The sequence below is a fragment of the Ascaphus truei genome, chromosome 1 (assembly GCF_040206685.1).
Source record: "Ascaphus truei isolate aAscTru1 chromosome 1, aAscTru1.hap1, whole genome shotgun sequence".
In the NCBI taxonomy this organism is placed as follows: domain Eukaryota; kingdom Metazoa; phylum Chordata; class Amphibia; order Anura; family Ascaphidae; genus Ascaphus; species Ascaphus truei.
Window position 1 is genome coordinate 498333532 of NC_134483.1, and position 23964 is coordinate 498357495.

The window sequence follows — 23964 nt, forward strand, 5'->3', positions numbered from 1 at the left end:
TCTGGAAACGGGAACACATCTCACTCTAGGTCCCTAGAGTCAATATGACTCCTGAGGAAGCTGCCTCTCAGTGAAATGCGGTGAGTCCAGGGACCCAGAGTGAGATGTTTTCTTGTTTCCTGATGGATGATATCGAAAGCACGGATGAGACCATCATGTGGGGCGCCATTACCGACGGAGGCGGTGCCGGGTTGTCGTGGCGACGCCTCCCCCGACTTTTAATTTGAAGAGCACTGGCCTCTGCAACTGCTGCGCCACCCCTAGAAAATCCTGCACCCCCCCAGTTTCCGCACCCCTGATCTACACTATTGTGTTTTTCATCTCTATTTCACTGAGATCAGCCTTACCAAATCAGACCACACACACAAATTGCCATAGTTTGGGATATGAGATTTTTTATTGAAGAAAATGTGAGTAGACTCATCAGAAGAACATCAAGATTCTACCACATACACACGTTCTTATAGGTGATTGCACTATTTTCGTCTTGTTTTCTCCTATTTCCGTTTCCCTCCTGCGCTCCCCTTGCTTTGGACAAAAACTAAGTGTTTAAAGGTACGCTGGAAACTGTTCCCTGTTTAGGGTTTGAGTGAAGACTTTTGTTGCACTTTTTATTGAATTTGAGTTCAATTCACTTGCATGTTGTGTTATGTATATTTTTAGAAGACTATTTGGGAGTAATTGAACTTTAACTAATTGTGCACATTTAGGTAATCGTCACTTTAAAATACGTATGGGCATATCACCCTGTAATTATTTACCAATTCACTTACATATACTGTGGGAGCGCGACAAACTTTTTTTTTTTTATATATATATATAAAGTTGTTTACAACTGGTATTTGATTCTGTTGTTCTACCATTTACTTTAATAATTTTTATCATTGGACTGTTGTGCTTTCCAAAGATCACTACAAATGTACTCCATAAAATGTCTGTCTTGTTAGATTATATGAAACAAATATTTTATTTTTTGTCATCCTTTTGTCCATTTTACTTGTCTTCCCATATTTTCTTTTATAGATTTGTTTTTATTAGTTTTAAAGGAAATCCATATAATTTTTAGTTGGACCTGGTTATTTTTCATATCATACTTATTCGTTGTGTGTGTATATAATGCATAGTGTGTGTGGTGTCGAATCTTGATGTTGTTCTGATGTGTTTACTCACATTTTGTTCAATAAAAAAAAAAAGGTAAAAAATAATACATACATGCGCACTTTGTATGTATTACTGTAATATTATTTTCACTAAGCAACTTGTGCACTCACAATTTTCCTTCATAATGCTAAGGGAACCTTGTTTCTGGCATTTGCCAGTCTTTAATTTTTCACTGAAATGCAAACCGCATTATGTTTCATCCATTTAACCCTTTAGGCACTTTCACATATTTCACAGGACAATAAGAAATAATATGTATTTAGTATAGGTACCTGCTGAAATGGAGTTTACCTTGACGGGTTTAGCGGGCTTGAAAAATGTTTTGATCAAAAAAAGCAACCTAAAGGACTCCTTAGGATCAAAATGTCGAATTTCACTAATAAGTGAAAAGCAAATTTGGGAGGAGCGCTGGAATTGTATATTTGTTTTCCATAAATGTAAGGCCAATCTTTTTACCAGCTGCATACTCTATAAAGGTATTGTATTTTATAGTGTCACTGATGCATTCCGTTACAAAGTTAGGTCCGAGCTCATCTAATTCTGTTTGTGTGTGTGTATCCTGTATGTAACCTATTGAGCACTGAAAAAATACACCTTTTTGTTAATCGGACCACTGTATACCATCAGTACAGGAGGGTCCTGAGACGCCTTGCAAATAAATATGTCGCTAACCCTCGAACATTGAAGGTGTTAATTGTGTATGGGTGTTAAACCTGAATCGCATAAATATATTTTGAGACCATTACACTGCACATACTGCCCCGTTTTGGAATGCCTGTAACCTGGCTTTCTGTGTAGTCTAGATGCATTCACTGTGCAGATTTTACAGCTTAATATGGTGCCCGATTGAATCAGTAACTGCAGAAAGAGCTTTGTTCGGTTCACAGACAAAATACCTCCAGGAAGTTTGTGGGTATATGGCAGCAAAAAGGTTTCTACTGTGTAGAGGATATTTTAAGCCCTTAGTGCTAGAAGTGGGCAGGCGCGTGTTTTCACTTACATTTTGGCCATGCAGCACTTAAACTTTAGGTTAACCAGAGAACCTAGCATGATTTTACAAGTTTACTGACTGAATTTCAGGGTGTCTTTTTAGCAATAATTAAAAGCACCCCGTACATCCTCATAACTTCAGGCTTATTCTTTCCCCCCATGCTTATATTAATAATCTTCTAATTATTATAATCTTTGGAAAAATGTAAATTTTATATATTTTACATGCTAAGCAGCTACAACTACAATCCGTTTTGCTCTGGACTGACATACTGTATTGAATAATTTCCACTTTTACATGTATTTGTCTGTCAACCTAATGGACATTAAAGGTACAGTAAAGCAAGTCAAGTATTTTATACTTTATATTTCTAACACCACTTTTTTAGTTTCCCAAGGCTCCTTAAACATCGCTATCTATATCTATCTCTTCACAGTGTTAGGCACATTTATATTGTAATTTAAGATGCAATCTGCAGCAGGAGTAAATTGACATATACAGCATTAATAATTGTCATAACCAGAGCCAACTTCTCACTATCAAATTACTTTTGCCAATATCGCTAATTGATTTACAGAACCTCAGCAATAATTAGCGGGTGTTATTTCTCATGTAACTGAAATATTTGCTTATTTTACTTATTTATTATTCTAGTAACATGTCTATTCTACTAACAAATTTTGGCGAGTGCTGTTGCAAGTACAGCTCAACCCCATTTTAACGCGATCCGTTGCAGTGCAAATCGGCTTATAACGCGATGCAAGCGTGGCTCCCAATTTTCGTATTTATGAATACTTTACAACACTATTATTGGTATCTTAAATACTTTATTGTACAATGAATACAATTGTACATTATTTCTAACTCGATCCGCTTCTAATGCGATGTGATTCTTTGGATCCCAAGCACAGCGTTATAAGGGGGTTGAGCTGTATTATTATGTATGCAAAGTTGCATGGATGTAATAGTGTATTGACCTACTGTTTCTACCCGCTTTTGTAAGCACATCTGTCTTTTTTTTTTGCAAAAATCAGCTTTCCGACTTATACGGTTTAAGATGTTTAATCTGGAAAGATCTAGTTCTGGTAATGCTTGGTTAAATGTTTACGTTTGATCATCCTATGCTTGGCAGCATCCTGTGTATCAAACAGCAGGTCTGTTGATAAAAGGTTAGCTTTAAAAAGAAATAAATCAATACCTGTTAAATTTGACAATTCATTTTGTGTGTAACTTTATTTACAAAATAATATAGATCATATGTATTTAATCTCACCTAAACATAAATTCTGCTTGGTGAAATAGTATTAAAATACATTATCTATTATAATCAAATAGTGATTTAAATAATAATTAAAAAAAAAAAACTATTCATACTAAAATAACTTTGTTAAGAAAATTATGTGTACTGCATGCATGTTAACAGTGTTAAAAGATACAATGTTCAGGTCCCCCACATAGCTATTGTGCTTTGTCAATTTATCACAAGCCTATCACAAATAATTGGATTTAACACAATACAATGCTATTTGGCACAGGTTCTCAAATTGTGCTCCCTGAATCACTTCGGGCAGCTCTCCTCCTACACGCTGTCCTTCTTTTCTTCACCCCGGCACTCTGTCCTTCTCTTCTTCTCCTTCTGCACTCTGTCCTTCTCTTCTTCTCCCCCTGCACTCTGTTCTTCTCTTCTTCTCCTCCTGCACTCTGTCCTTCTCTTCTTCTCCCCCTGCACTCTGTTCTTCTCTTCTTCTCCTCCTGCACTCTGTCCTTCTCTTCTTCTCCCCCTGCACTCTGTTCTTCTCTTCTTCTCCTCCTGCACTCTGTCCTTCTCTTCTTCTCCCCCTGCACTCTGTCCTTCTCTTCTTCTCCCCCTGCACTCTGTCCTTCTCTTCTTCTCCCCCTGCACTCTGTTCTTCTCTTCTTGTCCTCCTGCACGCTGTCCTTCTCTTCTTCTCCCCCTGCACTCTGTCCTTCTCTTCTTGTCCTCCTGCACGCTGTCCTTCTTTTCTTCTCCTTTTCTTTCACCACTAAAGGCTGGGTTGTAGATACAGGTCCAGTATTGTTGAAATGGTGGTCCTCCAAACACATAAATTTTGAAGTGGCCCACAATATGGAAATGTTTGAGGACCCTTGCTATATGGAGTCCATATAAAACATATATGTTTGTGGTAGGATTGTAATTCCTTGATTTGTGATTACATTAGATGGTACAAGAGGACAGAGTTATGTAGTGCAGAGACTGTTTCCAAACATTTGATACACTTGGGCCCAGATGTGCTAAGCTCCGCTAGCATGTTTAACGTTATGTTAACTTAATTACAAGGTCTTTAATGATGGTGTTTTGTATTCACTAAAGCCAAATAACATCATATTAACCTGAATTTACTTCCGTTACATCACGAGTGTCATGTGTTAACGAGACGGTAATATGGGTCAAAGATATTCAACCCCTATTCACTAAGCTCTGTTAAGGTTAACACCAGGAAATAATGTTGTTATTTGAGAGCGGGTGTTAAAATAATGGACACTCCAGTTTTAGGTAATGTCCTGATTTAATTAAACTTTTTAAAATCTGGGCTTTAAAGTTTATGCGGAGCATTCTCTACATGTGGTTTCTTTAATTAACTTTAGATGTGTTTTATATCTAGTTTAATAGTTTTTGACCTGGAGTTCAGTGACACTACCAGGGGTTTGGTAATGGTAGACATTTCAAGACCCAATCATTTTATTTTTTCATTGATTATTTAATGCTTTTTTAGGGTATTATATTCACATTAATACTTTTCCACCCTGATGTCATCCTTTATTTTATACTCTACAGTAGATTTCTACTTTTGAATAAACATCAAAATTAAGTAAACTCACACCTCAATCTAATGTTTTATCACATTTTGCTGATCTTGTTTATAAAAATCTGCAAACCTAATTAAAACATTTTACAAAAGAAAAGCTACAATTTTTAGACCTGTTTTACAGCACAGCCTATATTTGTGCCACTTGGGAATGACTTCAGCATTCTGTTCTCTGTTGAGGAGATTTTGGATCTTATTTCCAAGATAGCCTTTTATATTGAACAATCCCGTGCATTTGTTTTGTTGTACTGTAGGAAATTCTGCTTTGGATCCTGGATCCTGAATCTTAAACACGTAATTCAGAATGTGCAACATAGAAACTTGCTCGCTCTTTTTGGGGCGTGATTGGGCTTTTCGATCAGACAGAGCGACCAACCTGATCAAAGCGGAAGTGGAGCCCATCCGGTGTCTGGTCACGTTTAAAACTATTAAACTATATATAAAACACATCTAAAGTTAATAAAAGAAACACGACCTGTAAGTGCCGGACGTCCGATGGCAGGCTGGTGCTGCCAGACTCCTGGCACTATAAAGCTTAAAGGAGCAGCCTATTCTGAGTTAAAGGATTTCACCACCTCCCACATATTCTCAGAACTGTCAAGGGTCCCCCACTGGAATGTGAGACTGGGCTTCAAACATGTAAGATTGCCCCTCTAGAGCAAGGGATCGCCTGCCGGAGCAGGGTCTATGTTATTGAGGGTGGGGTCATGATATAAGGGGCCAGAGTTATGACATTAGTAGGTTAGAATAGATTATGGTGTATGGGTACGGGGTCTCTGATGTTATAGAGCCACTTTTTCATTTGATTAACTCAAAGTTGATTTTGGGAAAATTTGCTCATTTTATTATAATTTCCATTCTGTTCAAATAAGTTTTTCATTTCTTTTGACAAATCATATATACATTTTCTACCGCAAAACCTATGATGAAATGTGCACTTTTTTATACACTATTCAAGTAACAAATGAAGTTTAGAATTCATTGACAAAAACCACTGGTGTACTATTTTTTAAATATTTCTAATAACCTTTTCTGAGACTACAGACAGGCTTAATTTAATGAGCCCAGTTGCAATGCTAAGGACGATTTCATATACGGTAGCTAATACTGCAGTGACTACACTGCATCCAATGTTAATGTGGTGCGAGTTTTGCATAACTTGTAACATAAACGTACCTTTAGCAATGTACCTGAGGTACTGTGCAGTTATTCTACACTGTAAACAATTAAGAACACAAAACTTATCCCAAATATGTTGCCTAAATCATGGGGTAAAATGGAAAGAAACCCTTTTTAATTTCCTAACCTTGTGTTTTACTATTTTACAACCCTAAAAGTATTATGTTTTCTCTTTTTTTATTTTTTTTAGGAAATTTAAATGTTACTCTTCAAGTCTGGGACATTGGAGGACAGACAATAGGAGGCAAAATGTTGGATAAATATATTTATGGAACACAGGTACTGTACCATAATCAAATGTAAAGTATATTTGTGCAATGAAGTTGACATCCTAGTTATTAAAAGGTACAGTTTCACTTACTCATCTAGTTTTAGTAAATATGCCTAGTACAGTATGTAGAACTTCATGTATTAGTCTAAATAATTTATGTTGGACAACATTCACCCATTACGTCTACAGTTAAAATACAAAGCCATTTATTAAAATTCCACGCACTTAATAAAAAGCTTTGTATTAGTTTCAAGGATGGTTGTTTAGAAATATTTTATTATTTTTTTTTTTTTTTTTGGTGCTCTAAGTGGCACTGCCTTTAAATAGTTATGGGTGAGTGTATCATTGGCCACCCTTTGCTCAATATGATGAATAGGAGGTTTCAAAGAAAATATGTGACTTATGGGACCCTTGCATTTTCATACCTATAGAGCAAAAGGACTCCATACATTTTGAGAAATGAGGCAATAAATATAAACGCTCTAAGTTGCTTTTCATCAAGGGAACACACCTGAGATAAATGGGAAATGTGCAAATGCAATATCTGTCAAATGTATTCAAATTATGAATAGCATACGTCACAGGTATGTGACAGGTGTGTGCTCAGTTGTGTTTGGTCTCCCCACGTAGAGTATAGATTAAGCCAATGGGTTCTCTGCTGAAATTCTCCTCCTTCCCTCTACATCCCTTTTCTCCTTCCCTCTCCATCCCTTCTCTCCTTCCCTTCTCTCCTTCCCTCTCCATCCCTTCTCTCCTTCCCTTCTCTCCTTCCCTCTCCATCCCTGTTTCATCTATCTGAAGGAGATTTGACAATCAGTTCTAGATTGTATTTCCGCAAATCAGGAGAAAAGTGCATGCAAATAGAATGTCGAACCGTGCAATTTTTATACATGGATAATTCTTACTGAATATGGCAAAAACACTGGATTTTCATAGCCACAAATTGTATGCCATTTCCGGGTGACTTTGCATTGGCAATATCCAAGTAGACTGGACCCCTTTGTGTATATGCACTAGTAGTATGTTTGAATGATTTCATAACTTCATAACTACCTATTCACAAAATAAATATTCATTGCATATACCATACAATTCACCTTTGTGCCTTTTTGAAAAAAAGCTTTTGGATCTAATTTAAGCATTCTCGTAAAATACCTTAACCGGTAAAAAATAAATAAAAAAAACCATAGTAATTCCAAACAGGATGTTACATGCCTGAGTACTTTTACTTTATTGCACATGCAATATATGTTGCTAAGCGAGACTGGAGATTTAAGGAGCAATAAGGTTTAATATTAATATAATTTGGATTTATGTAGAGATGTAGTAAAGCTGTCTTGAACTGGTTTGCCAGCTCAGCACGGCAGAAGGCCTTTATTTGTAGATCCCCAGCTGCTTAGGAGAGACGACTTCTCATTTCCAGGCATTGTGGCTTGGGTCAGATGTGAAAATCACAGTAATTAGTAGAGGATTTTTTGGGAAATCAACACCGCAGGTAGAGTTTTCAGAGTATGCGTCCCCTGGAGAGAGAGGTAGGGGGAAAAAAAGCGAAATAAGTAAAAGAGGAAATTAACAGTGATCCTACACCCTCTGATTTAATCATAGACCACTAGGACGCTGAAGCAAGAGTAGAAAGAAGCAGATAATTATTATTGCCGATACTATGAAGGGGGAAATCATTTTTGAAAGTGGTTGTGTATAAAAATGATTTGTGCATGGCATAAACTAACCTCAAAACTCTGCAGGTTTATTACTTTGTCATAACATATGTTTCTTTTTACAATTTATCACAGAATTGCTAATGTGTTCATCTTTGTACAGTGAATAATTTGACGTGTGTGTGTGTGTGTGTGTGTGTGTGTGTGTGTGTGTGTGTGGCGGTGGCGGCGGCGACTCACAGGAGGCCTGAACCTCTGCTGCCGGGAGCCTGGGTTGTGAAAAAAACTAACAATAGCGCTCTAACACACCCTAAATGTGACAATATACAATTCAACCACATATGTGTAAATAATAAAGCAATGTGATAATAATAACAATCAAGTGATCTAAAGAAAAAATTAAGAAACTTAGCAACAAACTGCAACCCTTGATAAAGACTGTTCCACTCGTCTTGCACCAGGTGATCCTCCAACAAATCAGGGGAGCTCGTCTCGTAGTTATGAAATTAAGAAACACTACATAGTGTAATACTGTTGTGAATAAATTTGTCCAAACAAAGCTCAAAAATGACTACTCACAATAAAGCAGTCAAATTCAGGCAGTCATCCAACTTGAGGGGTGGATGTTCCCTGTGTATACAGCAGCCACCAGCCCCCAACCTCCAAGGAGAAAAAAAGAAGAAAAGAGACCATATAGTGCAGATGGTATTTAGTATTAAAAGGGATTCAAAAAATGCAGGCTTACACTTCATATGATCGAGGTATGCAGTATGATATTATAGATAGTGGGTGCTCATCTGGTCGCGATCCTTTTTAGTTCCTCACTATCCTCTGCTCCACCGCAATACTCTCGCGTCCACGCCAGGCACTCCCTTTGCGTCACTTCCGGTTGTTAAGCGAACTTCCGGATCTGATGACAGGGGTGGACCTCAGTTGTTCTTCCTCTTTGGTATGGGCCGAAACACTCTACATGTTTCGCCGTTGTTACGGCTTCATCAGGCCTGGGTTGTACCTGATCGTCTGGTGACAGCTCCTCCACCTGCGCGGGATCCTAACAGTGTGGGATAACCCTGTCACAGGACCCAATAAAAGAATACACACAATGGTATAGATAACTGTTTACTACATGCAGATAATAATAGGCAGTGCTCGACAAACCCGGTCGCCAACTCGCCAGCTGCGATCGGATATTGGCTCGTGGCCAGTAACCTTTCCCCTGCTCTGCAAAAAAAAAAATCCCGTTCAAAAAAAAAAAAAATCCCGTTCAAAAAAAAAAAAATTGAAAAAAAAAAATTTGAAAAAAAAAAATTGTAGCTGATTGGCTGTGACGCGGGATAGAGCTGCCAGGACTTCAAACCGCCCTTTCTGCATGGGTAAGTAATGGGGGGGGAGGGGGTTTGAGTGCGTGCGTTTCTGCTGCTCCTCCTCCTCCTCCTCCCCCCCCCCTCCTGTATAATTGTGTCAGCTCCTATAATTTACAATTTACTGATCCAGTCATGGAGGAGTTTGGACAGATGCTTCAGGTGGGGGGAATTTAATGCACTTTAAATATTTATATACTGTATACACTGATGCATCCTTCCCCCCCCCCTCCGGTGTTCCCGCTGCCCGCGCGGGTTACATGCTGTAGTGGCCGGGGTGTTTCTGCCCCCCCCCCTCCTCCGGTGTTCCCTTCCCCCCCCACCCTCCTCCGGTGTTCCCTTCCCCCCCCCCCCCCCTCCGGTGATCCCGCTGCCCGCGCGGGTCACATGTTGTAGTGGCCGGGGTGTTTCTTTCCCCCATACCCCCTCCGGTGTTCCCGCTGCCCGCGCGGGTCACATGTTGTAGTGGCCGGGGTGTTTCTTTCCCCCATACCCCCTACGGTGTTCCCGCTGCCCGCGCGGGTCACATGCTGTAGTGGCCGGGGTGTTTCTTTCCCCCCCCCCCCCCTACGGTGATCCCGCTGCCCGCGCGGGTCACATGCTGTAGTGGCCGGGGTGTTTCTTTCCCCCCCCCCCCCCCCTCCGGTGTTCCCGCTGCCCGCGCGGGTCTGAAGATATTGCAGTTGCCGGTGATTCTGTCCCCTATGTGCTCCCACTGCTCGCGCGGGGCGGGAGGAAGTAGCGGGGTGTTTCTCCCCCCCCCCCCCCTCTCTCTCTCCCCTCCGGCGCACGTCCCTTCCCGTGTGTGTGTATGGGTATGAGAGAGAGATTGAGAGAGAGATTGTGTGTGTGTGTGTGTGTGTGTGTGTGTATATATGGGGATGAGAGAGAGATTGAGAGTGTGTGTGTGTGTATGGGAGAGAGAGATTGAGAGTGTGTGTGTGTGTGTGTGTGTGTGTATGGGAGAGATTGAGTGTTTGTGTGTGGGAGAGAGAGAATGTGTGTGTGCAGGACACCAGAGGTAACCCCCCAGTCAGTCACCCCCCCTCCACCAGTCAGTCACCCCACCCCCCACTCAGTCAGTCACACCCAGTCAGTCACCCCACCCAGTCACCCAGTCAGTCACCCCACCCCCCCACACAGTCACCCCACCCCCCACCCAGTCAGTCAAAAGTCCCCCAGTCAGTCATAGTGTCAGTCATATGACCACCCCCCCACCCAGTCAATCATCCCACACAGTCAGTCACCCCACCCCCCCACCCCATCACCCAGTCAGTCAAAAGTCACCCAGTCAGTCAAAGTCAGTCATCCCACCCCCCCAGTCAGTCAGTTGCCCCCCCGTCAGTCAGTTACCCCCCGTCTCTCCCCCTTCTCTGTCTCTCCCCCCTTCTCTGTCTCTCCCCCCTTCTCTGTCTCTCCCCTCCTATCTGTCTCTCCCCCCTCTCTGTCTCTCTCTCCCCCCTCTCTGTCTCTCTCTCCCCCCTCTCTGTCTCTCTCTCCCCCCCTCTGTCTCTCTGTCTCTCCCCTCTCTGTCTCTCCCCTCTCTGTCTCTCTGTCTCTCCCCTCTCTGTCTCTCCCCTCTCCGTCTCTCTCCCCTCTCCGTCTCTCTCCCCTCTCCGTCTCTCTCCCCTCTCCGTCTCTCTCCCCTCTCCGTCTCTCCCCCCTTCTCTGTCTCTCCCCATCTCTCTCTCTCCCCCCCTCTCTGTCTCTCCCCCCCTCTCTGTTTCTCTCTCCCCCCTCTCTGTCTCTCTGTCTCTCCCCTCTCTGTCTCTCTGTCTCTCCCCTCTGTCTCTCCCCTCTCTGTCTCTCTCCCCTCTCTGTCTCTCTCCCCTCTCTGTCTCTCTCCCCTCTCTGTCTCTCTCCCCTCTCTGTCTCTCTGTCTCTCTCCCCTCTTTGTCTCTCTGTCTCTCTCCCCTCTCTGTCTCTCTGTCTCTGTCTCACACTCTCTCTGTCTCACACTCTCGATCTGGATATCTTATTTACCCTGTATATCTTAACTGCCCTATACTACACCGAAATAACCTATACTGCTTTCTTCCAGATCTGATTCAAGCTTCACACGGGAGACATCGGAATCCCCCCTAACCCAGAAGACAGGTAGGGAGCATCTCTCCTCCAATGTATAACATTGCGGGAATGAGGTACCTGGACATTGAGGGACTGCGGATCAGGTAAGATCCCAGGCGGGATTGCTGCTTTAAATATTGTGAAGCGGGGGCATCCAGACACTGGTTAAGGGGTTCAGGAAACTAGTCATTCACATCTGGCTTTTTTTTCTAGATCCGACATTTATACACACATACACACACTCAATCTCTCACACACACACACACACACACACACACACACACACACACACACACACACACACACACACACACACACACACACACACACACACACACACACACACACACACACGTACACACACACACGTACACACACACACGTACACACACACACGTACACACACACACGTACACACACACACACACACACACGTACACACACACACACGTACACACGTACACACACACACACACACACGTACACACACACACACACACACACACGTACACGTAACAAGGACCAATTGTAGTATAATGTAATACAATAAATAAACTTATGTCAAAAACGAATGTTCTTACTAGGTATTTATTCAATTTATGTATTTTTTTTTAAAGCGGAGGCGGGACTAGGGGGGGGGTTGGGGGCGGGACTAGGTGGCGAGTAGATTTTTTGGTTCGGCGAGTAGATTTTTGGGTGATTTGTCAAGCACTGATAATAGGAATAACAATGTAACACCCACACCAAATAGGCCACGCACAGCCGTAACCCCATTGTGCCCTCCAACACAATGTCCACACCCTGATGGGATATCCCCCCAAAGTACTGAGGTGCCATGGGCACCCAAACACCCTGGTGTCCACAAGAGTCAACCCACCCAATGTGTGCAGCAGCGCTGCCCGCAACTAAAGGTGTGATTTGGTGGTGCACTTGGAGATGGTGTGATATCTGCCGGTTGCTCCAGCACCCGGTAGCGCCGACTGAAGACAAGAGGGGCCGTCCGGTCCTACACCGTCGTCGTCCGCGATGATTCCGCCTCCACGTTTGGTGGTATCCAGCTGGAGGGTCCCACCTTAAGTCTCTTTATTTGTTGGTAGTCTGGTCGGAGACCACAGGCCGCATCTGCTTTGCGGTGCCCCTGACACTAAGGAGGTAATGGGGCAGTGTCCCTGTCTAAGGGCCCGTCCCTGTAGCAACCACAAACTATACAGGGGAGCCAGGGCCTAGCTGGGGCCTATGGATGTCTCTGGCCTAGTGCAGGGGCCACTGATACCCTACACCCTCACCCTTCCGCGTCCCAGCTCTGACTGGCGTGGATTCTGGCGTGCCAAATGTATCCACGTAGTTGCAGGGAAATTCGACCGCACGATTGGCTGCTGTGTAGCACCTGATCTAACAGCCCCAGGGGCTGCTGGGGACTGTAGTTCCCTCGCAGGGCTTTGCCTAACATGACCGCCGCTCCTATACCCCTACTGCGCATGCATGCGCCTCTGTGTAATGGCCGCCACACAGGCAATGTTGACTGCGCGCGCAAGCAATATGGCGGCGCCCTGGGCACTCGCTCCACTCCTGAGGTGCCAAAACGATTCTGAATAATCCGAATAAGTTATTTTGTTTAGTGCTAAATGGTAAAGCTGCTCTCTGCAATGAATCTCTCCCTCCCTGTATCATATAATTTCCGCAACACAAATCACAGGCAAATAGACTTGCCTAGTGTCAAAAGATCTTGCCACTGAGCTTTATTTTTTTTTTAATCTTAAAAACCCCACAAATAATTGTAATAAAAATTATTTTTTTTAATGAATTTGACTCGGGACTGAGTCCATTTTGTGCTGTTTCTTTTTCACGCATACGTTTAATGTGTAGACCAGGATGGCCAACTCCAGTCCTCAAGGGCCACCAGCAGGTCAGTTTTTCAGGATATCCTTGCTTCAGCACAGATGACTCAATCAGTCTTGATTGAGCCACCTATGCTGAAGCAGGGATATCCTGAAAACCTGACCTGTTGGTGGCCCTTGAGGACTGGAGTTGGTCACCTCTGGTGTAGACAGATAAAGAAAGGAAGCAGCGCACCAAGTTAAGTAATACAAACTATATTAAAACCATGAAAGGTTGCAATAAAATATAGCTGCCTCAATAGAAAAAACAGCTGTGAAGATGTCTGAACGATCACAATGCAGCTTGCACCTGTTCTAAAGGCCTTGCTTGTGACCGAAGAATCAGAAATGATATCTCTGAGCCTTCAGTGCACCGTTAAAGGCTGCGTTTAGAGTGGCCGCGTGCATGAAACATGCACTATGCAATTGCGATGTCGCGCGTGGCCGTGATGCCACGTGAGCGGTTCGCCCTCTTTGGATGAATCAAGCACGTGATCCGGCTGTCGCGCGACAAACAGAATTGTTTGTCTGCCCGAGATTTGCGGTCATGCGATCTATGGGCGGCCTCATAGACAAGAGGTCTGTTTTTCATGCTGCGCGTGTGCGCTGTCACTGCCACTATAATCACGGCCTTACATGTTTCATACATCAGTGCTTGAGCACGGGAACTTGTTGGGTTTTTTTTAAGCAGATGTGTAGTGTTTTCTTGTTGTTGAGTTGAGCTTTGCACTAAGCTTTCACTCTTCAGAAAGTGCCATTATTCTTAGACTACATCTGTTCCCTAATATAAAATGAAACTGTGAACTCTTATTTACTGAGCCTATGTTACTACTTTGTCCTTACCTGCTGTTTGCGGAAATCTGATTTGGGATAGGAATATCTCAAAACTTAGATTAAAGTCCTGTTGATCATTTCCTTTTAATGTAGAATAAAAATCTAATTTGTATTTGTAGTAGCACCATTAATATTATTAACCTTCTCATTTATGGGAAGCTTCAGCAAACTTTTGACCCTTAGTGGTCTAAACTCTTCATCCGGTTGTCAAATCGTGTTTTATAGTTATTTGGGAGGCTATTTGAGAGTCCGCAGTCTGTTTCTATTCATTTAATGTATTTATTATATTGTGTGGTTAAGAGGTTCGTGTGCAGGATCTGTCCAAAACGTAGTGTGGTTCTGAATAACAGTCGTGGTTTAGCTCTAGGGGGGTTATTCGCAAATGTGCGGTCATTTTTACCACAAGGTATTGGCCATTTAACTTTAGTGAATATCTCCTGAACAGCCACATTAACCAAGTTCTGTTGCAAAAATAAAATAAAGCGTTTTGTTAAGAATCACTAGAGTTCCAGCTGTTGAATGGCAAATACATATCAATAATAATAATAATAAAAAATAAAAAAAATCCAATGAAAGTTTGACAATTGTTTCCATTTCTTATTCCCATGCTAAAACCGCATTTTTCGGGTGAAAATGTCTGTTAAATTTATTAAACATGGCAATTATATTTGCAGTGTTAAATTGATCACTACTCCTTAGTAAATTGAAATAGAAGGGTAGTTTTCATTTAATTATTCGTGTTCCCATGTCCGCAAATGAAAATATCACTATTTGTCAAGATTCAGTGCAGGTTTTAAAAACGCAATCCCAGCCGTTTTTGTTGTTCTGCATTTTTTAATACAGGTTTGAAGCAGAGGGTCTACAGAGCTGAACCCTGTTAATTTCAGCTCGGGGAACCCCTGCTTCCGGAGATACTTGCCTCCGAAAGGGGTGTCAATATCTCCTGTACTTTAAAGCCCCCGGTTACATGGGCCAATTGGATGCCGCACCGGATGATGTCACGGCTTTCTATTGGCTGACAGGGCCCAGGGGCTATGAAAGCAGCCAAAATGTGAACCCTGAAGTGGCTACTGGAACCCACTACGGAGGTATGTATCTCCGGAAGCAGCGGGCCACCGGTGCTGAAATGAATGGGGTTCAGCTCCAGTGACCCCCTGCCTTTATACTGTGTTAAAAATAAATAAATAAAGAAAACAAAATGGCTTGGATTGCCTCTATAATGGACAGATATAACCGATTTTCCTATATGAAATTGTAGTGTACAGAACTTTCAAAACTTCACAGGTCTCTTCAAGTGTACAGTCACTTACCATGTTAACTACTGTACTTCTCTTGATCCCATTCATGTCCGTCCCATTGCAGGAGAATTGAAAGGCAATGTGTATGTTTTGCTGATGGTAAAAGATTTTGAATGTTATTGACAATAGATGTAGAAGATACAGTGCAGTAAGTTTTGGGGAAACTAGAGGAGTTGCCAAGAATGAGGCAATAACAATTCAACACTGAAAAGTTAGAAATCGCAGTGATAACACTTGGCTACAAATCGTTAGTAGTTTTTGAAGTGAGAGTCTAAGAGAGTTGGTTCACTTCAGATCTTGCATATTTCACAAAGGTCCCTATCTTAAGTTGTAAAAACAATATATTTTAAGAATAATATGGTATACATGTATGTCACAAGTGTTTTTGTGAGGAACTTTTAAACCAATTTCACTTTCTGATTTACATTCCTTTGCGGGCCATTTATTTTTGCTAGATATTTTTCAAAGAATTGTGGATAAAGGAATTCTCAGAGATCGCTATACAATAGGAAAAGTAACATCTTTGATATTATATTTATTAGCGACATGATGTATTATTTGGCAATAGATGTTACATTTAAAATGCAGAAGGCACAGGTTTTCTTTAATTCATTAGTAATACTATGTATAATATACTTGTTATATCTCTAGTAAATGTATTTTGTAGGCTGTGCTCATGTTTGTGGGGAGTTTATCTCCATGTGTTTCTACAGTTGTCATTATTCTGTGGTTTTCTTTGTATTTTTTTTTTAAGCTGTATGATCTATTCTATTTTTTCACTCTCTAACATTCACCTATAATTACAGTATCCTGTCCATCTCTGACCTGAAAGTCTCGTGAAAAGCTGCCTTCAGAGTCAACACTTGGTACTGTACTTAATGAATTGGCTGGCAATGGGCAACATAAGAGCAAAGCTGCCCATGCCTTCTCTGGAGACCAGTAAATCATTTATACCATGTGTTCTTCCCCTGCTGGAAATTTTTGGAATTTTAAACTATTATAAAATAAAAAGCTCTTCTTTAGTATGCCGGCACTTTAGAGGCCAGTCATAGTTCATTCATGAGCTTCCAAAGCACTGTTAAATAATGTTCGAGACCCGTTCACCAAGACATTGCAGTTGCTTTGAAAGTACACTACTCATCTGTACAACCTTTTTCTGCCTTTTAATTTTTCATAATTTTAGATATGGCTGACAACCTTCTATGTTTAGGGTCACAATTCTATTCACAAATGACAAGTACTGGGAAATCTACAATACATACTAGTAGTTTTTGGAGCAAATGCAGAATTTGATGCACTAAATAAGCAGAGTTCACTAATCCTATATTTGTTATAAATGAAACCCACCATTTTATATTTTCTCCAGTCAAACATGGCAACGTGCTCCTCCCTTCAGTTGTGGTAGAACAGACAAAATAATCCTGCAGGTTGGCACCTCCCGATATAAGCCCCATGTACATAAATGGCACTATATAAATATAGACATACAATGACACACCTACCTTTTACAGTGTGTCTGTGTTTTTGCCCAAGATAAAAAAAAATATAAGCAGATTTGTTGATGCACTTAACTTTAAAGGGAGGGAGGGACGGATAGTAGTACTTGCTATAATAGGTTTACTACAGGGAAATGGAAATTATAGTAGGACAAAAGATTTTTGTTTTTTACAGTAGATTAAGACCAGCAGAGAAGACCAACATCAACGTGCATGTTTATTGCACAGGCCAACATTTCAGTCCCATTCTTGGATCTTTCTCAAGATAAAGGAGGATAGATTTAAATGTTTTTGTATATCCATTATGGCAGTAAGGAACAGCAGGATTGATCAAAGCAATAACATTCTGTTCAGCGAGCACAACAATTGAATGCCTAACACAATCAACCTTTAATCGCACACTATTTTACAATATTACACCACTCTTAAGTTTACAGTCAAAGCAAGCATCTGCTGATGGATGGACATCAACTTATAATAGTTAATAAGTGCACCTATCACTCTTTGCATTCAGCTGATTTTAGAATGGATCCTGAAAGGATTTGATAATTTTAAGAAGTTGCTCAAATTTTTGGGGGTCAAGGACTGTTCTGAATCCACCTGGAATAGTTTTGCTTGTCAGTAAATCATTTATTCTTTGCTGTATTGCCTGGCCTGTATTTTTCAGATCTTCATCCTCTAGAGACCCTATAAATATCCTTTGTGCGAAAACCGACATGGTCTTCAAGTCCTAAGCATCGACATGAGAATGAATCCATGGCTCCAGTTACTGTCCAGAGAAAAAAGACATCTCGCAGGTTGCAAGGGCGTTCGGCACATCACTCTTGCAACTTCAAAAAGGGCTGTTCTGATCTCCTCTCTAACTTCTATTAAAGCTGCAGTTCAGTCTTTTTTTTTTTTTTTTTTTTAACATTTATTTTTTTACTTCAATAGTTTTATGTGTGCAATCTCTAATTACCTAAAGAACTGTATAGCTGCAGGTCAATTCGTTCTCCATGTATTGATAGGTCGAAATTTGGTGACATATTAAAAGCTGGGATTTGTTTATATTCTGCTTGTCAGTCAGTGGAAGCTCATGAATATTCATGAGCACTACTGCACTGACAAGTGCTAGAGGGAGGGCAGGGCTGACAAAGGGGTGTGCCAGAGCTTGTGACAGGACATGAAGGGGCAGTGCCTTAGCAAATGGCTGTTAAAATAGAATACAAGAAAATTGGTCTTTCAAAGTTGTTGTTTTTAAAACAGAAAATGCTAAAAGTATTTTTTTCTTACTACAGAACTGATTTATTAAAAAAAAACACACATGCAGGATATTGACTGAACTGCAGCTTTAAGGAATGCTCTGCGTGGTTGATTTGATTTGGCCTCAATAAAGTTAGCTCTGTTTCCTTGCAAATCTTCTTTTGTAAGGTACAAAAAGTATTTTTTAATACCTACAGCATTTCCAAACAGCTCACCTTCAAAAGGAATGATATGCAAATTATTATTTTGTTTCAAAATCTAGTAAACACTTTGTCCTGCCTACCACAGAAAAATCCAGGAACCTTGTTGCTAATTTATTCCAATGAAGCCTCACAAATGTAGCCAACCACCAACTTCATTTTAGTCAAAGTCCTTAAAAATAAATAAAACAATTGCCATTCTTTTGACTCCCTTTTTAAGGACCTGTCCAACATTCTCTACCCATACTCTCGTTGACACTAACGCTATGGCAACTGAACATTGCATATCACCTTGAATTTCCTTAAAATGCTTTCAATCCCTTTCTCCATTAAAACACTGAGTTTATAATAATACTGAGTTTTTCACACATGGCTTCTCCATTTTGACTTTATTTTTGTTAAATAAATCATGGCACGGTGTAATATGTCATGTGTTGTTGTTCATCTGAGGTTGTATTTACCTAATTTTAAGACCTGCTAAGGAACAGATGATTGTTATTATGTCCTGATATGTAAAACCATAGAATTCAAAGAGGGTGTACTTTCTTTTTCACACAACTATATATCTGAAGGTGAACCACAGTACCACCACGCCCATTACAGAGCTCTGCTGCTGAATGACAAGTTGACAAAAATGTTTGCTTTAGATTTGTTGCCTTTTTAAATTTGTAGAATCTCGGGGGTTTAGAGCGTTTTATTCAATGTGTAGAGCTAGCATGTCGCATCCGTGATTTGAGCTCTTGCACAGTCAGAGGGCAGTAGAGTACACCTCACTACTGACGAGTGTAGTGGTCATGGAGGTGGTGACTACTTGACTGTTACTGGCCATTGGGTGTGTTTTACTCCAGTGGTGCGCAAACTGGGGGTCACGAGATTTTTTTTTTGGGATGCGGACGGTTGCAGAAGTCCCACGCTCTTCCCCAAGATATTTAAATTAAATGCCGGGGGACCATTCGAGGCATCTGCAACCTCAATTTACCGAGATTCAGCTGGCTTGAGGAAGCGCACCATGGCAACGCAACGTCAAATGACTGCCGCCGAGGTAAGGGGGAGCGCGAGAACGGAGAGCAGGCAGGGGGGGAGCAGCAACAAAAGTTTGCGCACCCCTGTTTTACTCAACCTAATAGTACTACTGTTAAACAGCAAAAGGGGTTGTAAGAAATTGTCTTTCCCTCTAAAATTGAAGCATATGAATGATGAATGCAGGACAATTGTTGAGGATATTTTACAAAGCAAAGGAAATTAGTTTAATTTATTTTAACACTGGAATGAGTTGTGATGGTCGTCTTAGAACTTATAATGTCAAATCTTCCTAGGTTTAGTTACGTGTGAAGTATTTTAAGTAAAAGAGGGGTGGTTAACCTATTCTAGAACACAAGAATAAACACCTACTTCTCACTGCTTGCCGAGACTTTTATTTCAGTCTGCCAGATGAGGTGTGATGTTACTGCATGCTCCTCATCCTGGACCTAGCCTCTCCTGAGTTACAAAAAAAATAAAAAATCTAAGTATTTGAAAATATTTTGTAAGCTTTTAACATCTCCTTGCTAAATAAGTGTTTTGGAGGAAGATGCATCAACGTACAGAAAGTGCACATACAGTAGAAGTTTGCTTTGATGCATTGCTCCATGTTCTGCGTGAGTTTGCATCAAATCAATGAAAGCATTTATTACATTTGGCACAAATTATTGTCCAGAAAAGTAATTGTTTTAAGCAAATACAAGATACAAAGTGTAGCACAGACAGAGTTTGCTACATCTCATAATCTAGTGAAACTCCTCCCTAACTCCTATTGTCACTCCCCAAATCGCAAGGTGGTGCAAATCTTAGATCAAAGACCTTGAGGCAAAGCGACAAGATGAAAATGACGCAATTTGTGTCATTTTTGCTCCAAATTTGCCTTCATATATCACCTTCTTTGAGGGGTTTTATTACCAAAAGACATTAGTTTTTTGTTAGCTCAGCTCTGTTCTTATGCTTTCCAAGTAATTATGGTGCTATGCGAATTAGCCAAACAGAAAAACATAAGTAGCTGATATGCTTGAATCCTGTGTGTTCCTGATTAGAGGCGATATACTGTATATGTGAGACAGAAATAACTAAGATGGTTACTTTAAGGGTGATTGAATCTTTCTAAGGAACAAATAACACAAATAAGTTATTTCAAAATGTTTTGACCCACTAAGCGGAGCTGCCCCTTTAAAATAGTTTGCCAGTTCAAACAAAAAAAGGAATGATCTAGAATTTTAATTTCATATTTTATCTTTCAAGACTAATCTATTATTGGAGTTGACCATTTTGTGCAGTGAGGTAGGTAGATACAAAAACACACCTACAAAGGCCACAAATCTGAGTTTTCGTGATGTGAAGCTGGGTTACATTGGGCCATATATATGTAGCGCACTTTTCCCCCACCCCCTGGGAGATGTGTGGCTATGGTGTCTGAATGCGGTGCAATACCTGCTGGTGCCCAGGAGATATGAGCCTCCGCTGCTGGGAACCTGGGGTGCACCTGAGTGATGCTCGGTAGCGCCTCCACCTGTACGGGATTCTATTGTGTAGAATGACCCTGTTACAGGACACATAAGAAATACACACGTGGTATAACGGAACAGTTTTACTATGTGCAGAGGAATATAATATACAACCTACCCACCAGGCCACGCACGGCCATACCTTCCCACTGGAGTCGCCATCCCCACAGTACCTAGCGGCCCTTGGGCATCCAGCTAACCTGGTGTCCACAAAGTCAATGCCCCACCCAATGTGTGGTAAAGCGCTGCCCGCTATAGTGTTTGATGGTGCACTTGCAGAGTTGGGTACCTGTCGGGTGTGTCCCCGCCCGGGCATGCAGACACTGTAGATGGGATCCAAGATAGTCCTCCGCGAAGCCTACGCGTTGGGTGGGTCCCGCATGGAGTTTACCACCATACAATGTCTCTTTCAATAGAGGGTGGTCCGGTCCTGGGCCGCAGTACCGTGTGGCGTCTCACAGCGTCCCTGACACTAATGTTGCTAAGCAGGGCAGTGTCCCTATCTGAGGGGCAAGTCCCTATACCAAACACAAGCTATGTGGGAGTCGGGGCCTAACGGGGAGTCTCTGGCCTAGTGCAAGTGCCACAGACACCTGCACATACCTCTTACCCTGTCCTTGTCCCAGCTCCGACAGGCGTGGCTTGCAGCACGCCAAATGTACGTGCTTATAGTCCCGGCGATGGAGATGCGACGTCACGTCAAAACAAATGTATTGAATCCGTCGCTGGTCGCGATCGATGGAAGTCAATTACATTTGATTTTTCAGTGACGTCTCCGTCGCCGGGACTATAAGCGTGGCCTAATTGATCCTTGGCTTTCTTTTGCATTTAGGATAACCTTCTCTCTATCCCAAGCGTTTTGGAATTCCCTTACTGTATTAGGCCTCTACCACCCTTTCTGTGAAATACTTCCTCATTTTTCATGGCCTACATAAATGATGCTCAACACCAGTCTTCAAGCCCCCCCAACAGGTTAGGTTTTCACGATATCCCAGCTTAAGCAGAGTTGGCTCAATCAGAGGCTCAGTCAAAGACTGAGTTGCATGTTTAAGAGAAGTAGTGATGCCTTAAGGGCTGCAGTTAGGAAAATGGGCAAACTAGATGAGCAAAGTATCTATGATCTGCCGTCTGTTCCCATGACCTTTTAATAAATGTTAATGTTAACTTAAATATGATTAAAAAATACAGCACTTTATTGTACATTGTATGTAAAATGCAAGTATAATACAATGCAAATTCAATGTTCTTTATTTAAATTTACATAACACATTAAAATATAATGTAATTGCAGACATATATAAATTATTAAGCACACATTAAAGTGCTGCAAAAAGTAGCAAACACACAAACTTAATAGTGGTAAAATACTCAATATTACAAATGACAATAAATAAATAAAAGCAGGATAATGGCATGTAGTGGATTGCAGCTGCTGCTGTGCCCGATTTTGAGGGAAATCCCTTACCATTTCTGTCATCCCCTTGGTAGTCCTGGGGCTGGAGGGGAGGGGGAGCTGATGTTACCACCTAGATGTTCTTCCCTTCGCTGGAGTGTTGGCCCTCTGGGTTGTAGCCTCAGTTGGTTCCCACTGTTTGCTGGGGTAGCGTTTGCTGGCGTTCTCCTGGGTCTCTGACTCATTTCCATTAGTTGACATTCTTTTACTATTTTAAGTCAATGCAGAGTGCTTACTTCAAGTAGATAGTCCAGTAAGTAGGTAGACCTCTTCTAGCTATTTAAATGTATTTTCACAAACGTAGTCCAATTTAAGATTGCATCGGAGCACTTTGTTATACTGAGTCTTTCTATTTAGTTCGTACTGCCATTTTGTAAATCCCCCTAATGCTAGAAGTGCTCATGTTAATCTGCAAAAGGTGATACAATTCTGCTTTATCTTTTTATTCGGCACGATTCAGTTACTGGAGGTGATTAGAGCCTAATGAAAAACTCATTTTATGCTAAAATGTCATATGTATTCTTAGTTACATTTCAAGTAATAACTGGGTTTAGACAATGTGCTTTAATGTTCAACGTTATGTGATAATGAATGTCATTATTGTAGTATAGTGAATATCCTGTAATGCATGCTTTGTTTATTCCACCAGTATTTTTTTTTTGACCTTACTGTTAAAAACAGTAACTGCCACCTTATCTTTGTTGAAATAAGTATCTTAGGTTAAACATATCTTTTTAGCTGCCTGAGACATCTGTAGATAACCTTTGCTAATCCTGATAATGCGCCGCTTGTATTAGATTAATATTTGTCACAGTACCTAAGCATTTTTGCCATTATGTTTTGAGCTAAGTTAAAACAAAGTGATTTTACTTATTTTCGAACAAGAAGTATTTTACTTTTCTTTAATTGTTTTTAGGCCTGTTTTTAATTTCGAGTATTAATGGAACAATCCAAGTGGGTGTTTTTTTTTTTTTTTTTAATTTTTTTTTTTATTTAAGATTGAAGCAGGGGGTCTCCGGATCTGATCCCCATTCTTTTCATCTCGAGGGACCCCCTGCTTCCTGAAATACTTATCTCTGAAGGGGGTGCCGGTATCTCCTGCAAGTTTATAGCGCCTGCGTCACGTGAGCCAATAGGAAGCCGCACAGGATGACGTCACAGCTTCCTATTGGCCTGCAGGACACGAATACTTTGAAAAGCTGCCATTATGTGATCCCTGCTAGCCAAGCGGAGCTGCTACTGACACCCACTATGGAGGTAAATATCTCCAGAAGCAGGAGGTCTCCGGACCTGAAATCAACGGGGTTCAGCTCTGGAGATCCCCTGCTTCAATCCTATGTAAAAAAAAATGAAAAAATAAATCTCCAAACAAAAATAGTCCACTTGGATTGCCTCTTTAAATTTACAGACCAAACATGCTTATTATTTGTTTGAACGTCATAGAGGCGCTTACTGGATGATTGTGCAAAGGCTTTTACAATTTATAAAATGAA

The 23964-nt window shown here is 41.2% G+C and overlaps 1 protein-coding gene across 3 annotated transcripts in view; it reads left to right on the forward strand.

Annotated features, from left to right (window-relative positions):
* The window catches only part of RAB28 (RAB28, member RAS oncogene family), a 178839-nt gene that overhangs the window by 32577 nt on the left and 122298 nt on the right, over positions 1-23964 (forward strand). For all 3 annotated transcript variants that reach the window (XM_075569302.1, XM_075569292.1, XM_075569311.1), the window contains exon 3: positions 6371-6459. In XM_075569302.1, coding sequence (XP_075425417.1) covers positions 6371-6459 — 89 coding nt within the window. The remainder of the gene's footprint in view (positions 1-6370; positions 6460-23964) is intronic.